This window comes from Coenobita brevimanus, chromosome 103, assembly GCF_032717465.1.
Source record: "Coenobita brevimanus isolate Jiangsu-jjx chromosome 103, ASM3271746v2, whole genome shotgun sequence".
Lineage (NCBI taxonomy): Eukaryota > Metazoa > Arthropoda > Malacostraca > Decapoda > Coenobitidae > Coenobita > Coenobita brevimanus.
Window position 1 is genome coordinate 8,327,001 of NC_137056.1, and position 6,000 is coordinate 8,333,000.

The 6,000-nt window shown below is 49.7% G+C and overlaps 1 protein-coding gene across 1 annotated transcript in view; it reads right to left on the minus strand.

Annotated features, from left to right (window-relative positions):
* Positions 1-498, minus strand: part of RabGGTb (geranylgeranyl transferase type-2 subunit beta) — an 88,919-nt gene extending 88,421 nt beyond the window's left edge. Inside the window, exon 1 of the mRNA XM_080284938.1 lies at positions 370-498. Within this exon, the coding sequence (XP_080141064.1) occupies positions 370-372 (3 nt within the window). The 5' untranslated portion in view covers positions 373-498. The remainder of the gene's footprint in view (positions 1-369) is intronic.
* Positions 499-6,000: the final 5,502 nt, after the last annotated feature.

Genomic DNA, 6,000 nt, shown 5'->3' on the forward strand with positions numbered 1-6,000 from the left:
ATGGACTATTGAGAAAACAATACAATTGTAAACACAGTGCATGGGAACTCTCCTCCAGTTTCACCATTTAACTCTACTATGACTGCATAACTAACGGGAACACAAGTAGAGTAGGCCTACTGAATTCCACTTACCCTAAATTAATACCTGAGGATTTCATTCACTCGAGTGAGTCACGGGGACCTGGCAGAGTCAACACTCTCACCATAAACCCTCGCATGATTGGAAAACTCTGATGTTTTACTCCAGATGAAGGCAGAAGATACTGTTCAACTTAGTAAGCCACAGGAGCCTGAGAGTTGAAACTGTATACCATCACGTAGCCTTGCACTCCGTCTGGAAAAGAAAATTACAGATTCAAATACTCACCATGATTATTCAGTCACTACAGACTGATACCGAGTTCTGTATTAATGGCTACAACAGTGGGGTTCCTCAAGTAAGAACTGCAGTATGGTTACGAAGTAGTTGTCAAACACCCTCCCCGTGACACCGTCGTTTCAATGTTTGTTTACACTGCGTTCGCATTGCTGTAGTACTTGAGACACAGGCGGATCCATGTGCGAATATTACAAGTTCGTTTTATGTGCAAGAAATAAGAATCCATTTATTTCTCATTATGAAGGAAGGAAAGCATTGTTAACTCAAGGTAACTATGTTTCTACTTGGTTTAATCACAATATCAGGTAAATAATATATCAGCTGCATTCAACTGTCCCTTATACCATTTTTCCCTGGGGTAGGGGGATCCTTTGGGACTCTGGGTGCAGAGTGTGACTGAAATGGAGAGGATGGTGGGCAGGGAACTGGTAATCCCATTGCCCTCTAGTGTTCCACATCAACTCTACAAACACCATATCTATCAACGCCGACCCTGCCAACGAATCCATCGATGCCGATTGCCGACCCTGCCAACGCCGTTTTAATCGATGCCAACTCAACTAACGCCGAATCTATCAAAGCCGACTCTGTCAGCAAGCTGCGGCCTGTTCTTTTATTATTCCTTCTTTCCTTGCTTCACTCATACCATCACTAAAGAGGAAAGTTATAAAAGATAAAGGTGGGGAAAGACTCAGTGAGGCGCTTAATCGCAGAGCTCATCTTCCTCACTTAGACCTTTGAGCCTGTGGAGGGTTTTCAGTCCTGGCATGCAAGGCCACTGCATCGCAGATTACCACATCTGATTGACTCATTTGCGGATGACAAAATTAATAACTTTGATAATAGTATCATCAGTGAAATACCCACCCCAAAGGGTGACTACGGATGATGCAATACCCACCACATGGAGGAGCCACGAACCGGGTGTTGCAACACCCACCCCAGAGGGAGACCACAGGGAGGTGCATAAGGCGTGTGTAAGACCCACTCAAGACGGGCCCATGTCCCCTACTACCTTGTGCCCCTCTTCCCCTCAACGGAGCCAGAAGCAGGAACGCATCCCCGGCAGACTACTCTCCAGCCAGGCCAGCACTCGCCAGGATCGGGGTGGGACTTGTAGAGATACAGTCCCAGGCAGCACTGCGACAATGGCCACTGTCCACGTCGGGGAAGAGTCGGCCACAGTACGTTCTTCAGCTGCTACCCCCTGTAGGACCGCGGTGACGGACACCGTCCGCACCGGGAAAGGGATAGCCAATGCACTCCCTTCACCTGCAGCCATTCCTGGGAACCATATGAGAGAGGGGTGTGTGAGTTGGGAGCAGGGCAGTGAAATGGCAGGGGACAGGGCGACTTGGAGGCGATTTGTTTGTGGCCACCCCAAACGGGATTGAGGCATCTGGCAATAGATAGATAGATAGCACAGTGGTGATGACCACTGTCCGAACCGGGAGGAGATTGGCCACCATACGTCTCCCTGCTGTGACCCCAGAGAAGGGCAGAACCGTGGCGACGGCCACTGTCCGAGCCGGGGAATGATTGGACACTGTCCGTCCTTCATCTGCCACCTCCTCAGGGAGCAGAACCACAGTGACGGCCACCGTCCACACCGGGGAAGGGATGGCCACTGTACACCCTTCACCTGCTGTCCCAGGGGCACGTAGAACCACGGCGACAGCCACTGTCTGCGCCAGGAGGGATCGACCACCATACGTCCCTCATCTGCTGCCCTTGTGACTGGTGGGTGGGAGAACGTCCCTTGCTCGCCTCACCACCCACCCAGACACCGAGCGGGATACCCTTCTCTCTCTCCCCATAGAAGCAGTTCCCAGGCAGATTTGCAGCTGGAGGAGATTTGGCGAGGCCCTGTAGTGAGCCTGGGAGTCCGTGCCCTGCAGTCAGCGCCCCGGCGACGCCCCTCACTGTCGGACTCCAGGAGGAAGGGACGTTGCAGGCAGCTCCTGACGGCAACTCAATCCGAGCGAGACCACAGCCCCCAGGTGCCCAGGGGCGCCCCCAGGACTCAGGGGCGTGACTTCCCCAGTCCCATCGGCAAGCAGTCCTCCTCCAGGAGTGGGTGTAGGCAAGCACACCCGCTCACCCTCTTCGGCCCCAGTCCCGAGGGTCGCCTTCCCCACCGAGGCCCCACTAGGGAAGGGCCTTCCTCCACGCTGCCTAGCAGCCCGCTACGGACATCCCAGCCCCTGGCAGTGGTTCCGTGCCTCCTGCAGGAGGGCACACCTGACGAGATACCTCCCACACCCGGATGACACCTGTGAGCAGCCCAAGACCACAGCAGCCCAAACCAGAGCCCACCTCTCCTACTGTGTACCTTACCTGTCCAGTGTGTAATATTGATACTGTATTCTGTCTTGAGTTGTAACTAAGGTAATATACATGTAAAGTTGGTTGACCTGAGTTTTTATGACCTTGTGGTAGGTGGTGGCGACCATTATCCACCCACTTGATGTAGTGCTGCCTACTTCCTTAGCTTTTATCATTCTTTTTCTGTGCCTGCCCTCCTCTCTTCCTATTTCTCCTATCTTTCCTGTCACTTCTTATTCCTTTTCTTTCCTTTACAGGTGGCTTTACATTGAGTGACAAGCCAAATGGTTTCCTGTAAGCCAAGAAACCATTTACAACGCTGGGTGGTAACCATATAACCAAACCATACGTGCTCCCTATGTGTCAACAAGTGGGTTGGTGGAGGGTTGGTGCCCCTCCCTGTAAAACAACTAACTCAGTGTCAAATGGCCACCCTTTGTGGGATTGTGGTGTCTGGCAATAGATAGATAGATAGATCCTCTTGTTGTATACTCTAGACACGGTCTCAAAAGGAACCCCAACTCAGTAGCTATGTTCAGAGGACAAGAAGTTGACCCTTGAACACATAGCATAACAATCAGTATCAGCAGCAGCATAAATCAAAACTTAACTAAGGTCAATGAATGTGGACAAAATAACACTGTCTCATTTAATGACAGGAAAACCAAACTGTACAGTATATCCAGTTTACAGACAGATTGCCTAAGACCTATATTGCCTTAATGCAGCCAATACTGTATTCCTATCTCGGTGTTTCGCGCAACAGTACATATCTCTCATGTTTGATCACTTCCAAAAACCTCCTCAAAGAAACTTGGATTAATGAACAGAGTCCGCTCTCTACTGACGAACACTTGGCTATAATTTACTAAAATCATGTACTCTCTCTACTAGAAAATTGCTCACCCTTGTGTGGTGGATGTTGGGGGATTGAGGGGACTGGGGTGGCTCAGCGGTAGAGCTCGTGACTCGAAATCATGAGGTTGAGAGCATGCCCAATAAGACTTCTTGGCCTTGGTTGAGAGTTCACATCCTGCCTGGGTAGCTGCCTTCTTTGGGAGGGAAAGCGCTCTCCTGTAACCCTAGCAGGCCTATATGACCTAGCAAGGTTTACTTCGAGGGAATAATGTCTTTAAAACAACCGAACAAAGTTCAGAACATATCCCTAACAATACATAATAATCTAGCAGTTATGAATGAACTACCCCAGTAATAAGGAATGTTGGCTTTCTTGCACTGTTCACATATTTTTATGCAAATATGATGAAGTTGCACTCGATGTGCCATTTCTCCATGCCATCCCCTCTGCTATCGCTCATGACTGTTACTCAAAATTCTTTTATTCCCCGACTGGCTTCTCTTTTGAATTTGCTTCCTCAGACTAGTTTCCCACAAAATCCCCACATCAGTTCAAGTCAAACTCTTACAGACGGAAAAAAAAAAAAATGGACACTTGTAATCAGTAGCATGGATTTTTTTCTATATTTAATTTGTTTTCCTTCTTCTGTCCATCTTAAAAAAAAAAAAAAAAAAAAAAAAAAAATCCCGCAGGTGTTAAGCCCAGGTACTCAATTCGCCTACCATCCAACAAAGGAGGATGGTTGACTTAAGGAGAGGCCAGACATTTGGATAAGCAACAACACTGGGTGTTGGCAGGGGGTGAGGGTATCTGTGGGGGCAGTAGGTGAGGGTTACAATGGTTGTGAGTAATGAATAAGGGTTACTGTGCACTGTGGATGTGGGTAATGAATGAGGGTTCCTGTGTAAAGTAGGTGAGAGCAGTGGGTTCAGTGTTACTATGAGTGTGGGTCATGGATAAGGGTTGCTGTGGGTATGAGTACTGTACTGGGTGAGGGTTACTATGGAAGTGAGCAACAGGTGAGGGTTACTGTGGGTGTGGGTAGTGGGTAAGGGTTACTGTGGGTGTGGGTAGTGGGTAAGGGTTACTGTGGGTGTGGGTAGTGGGTGAGGGTTACTGTGGGTGTGGGTAGTGGGTGAGGGTTATTGTGGGTAGTGGGCAAGAGTTATTGTGGGTAGTGGGCAAGGGTTATTGTGGGTGTGGGTGGTGGGTGAGGATTACTGTGGGTGTGGGTAGTGGGCGAGGGTTGCTGTGGGTGTGGGTAGTGGGTGAGGGTTACTGTAGGTGTAAGTAGTGGGTGAGGGTTACTATGGGTGTAGGCAAAAGGCAAGGGTAAGTGTTACTATGGGTGTAGGCAAAAGGCAAGGGTGTGTTACTATGGGTGTAGGCAAAAGGCAAGGGTGAATGTTACTATGGGTGTGGGTAGTGGATGAAGGTGCGGGTAGAGAGTGAGGGTGAGGGTAGTGGGTAAAAGTGAGGCTGTGGGTAGAGACAGTGAGGGCATGGGTAGTTGGTGAGGGTGTGGGTGGTGAGTGATGGTGAGGGTGAGGATATGAGTAGTGAGTGAGGGGTGAGGGAGAGGGTGAGGATATGAGTAGTTAGTGAGGGTGAGGGTATGGGAAGTGGATGAAGGTGAGGGTGAGGGTACGGGTAGTGGTGTAGGGTAAGGGTGAGGGTAATGGTATGGGTAGTGGGTGAGGGTAAGGGTATGGGTAATGGGTGATGATATGGGTATGGGTAGTGGGTGAGGGTGACTGTATGGGCAGTGAGTGAGGGTGTGGGTAATGGGTGAAGGTAAGGGTATGGGTAGTGGGTGAATACGAGGGTGTGGGTAGTGGGTGAAAGCGAGGGTGTGGGTAGTGAGAGAGGGTGAAGGTGGACATAGTGGCTGGGTATGGGGGTGTGGGTAATGGGTGAGGGTCAAGGTGTGGGAGATGGCTGAATATGAGGGCGTGGGTTGTGGGCAAGGGTAGTGGTGAATATGACTGTGGGTAGCAGATGAATATGAGGGTGTGGGTAGAGTATGGGTGAGAATGTGGGAAGTGGGTGAATATGAGGGTGTGGGTAGTGGGTGAGGGTGTGGGTAATGGGATAGGGTGAGGGTGTGGGTAGTGGGTGAGGGTGAGGGTGTGGGTGATGGTAAATATGAGCATGTGGGTAGTAGGAGGCTGCCAAAGCTTGAGCAGCAAAGAGAGCTGCCATTACATGACCATGGCCAACACATGCATGTTGGAACCATTAAATATAAAATTAAAATAAAATATACAGTACACTGTTAGCATTTATGGTATGTTTTATCTATCTATCTATCTATCTATAGCCCGACGCCCTAATCCCACAAAGGGTGGCCGCAGACAAAACGCCTCCAAGTCACTCTGTCACCCACCATTTGACTCCCCTCCCCCCAACTCACTCCCCCCTCCCTCATATACCTC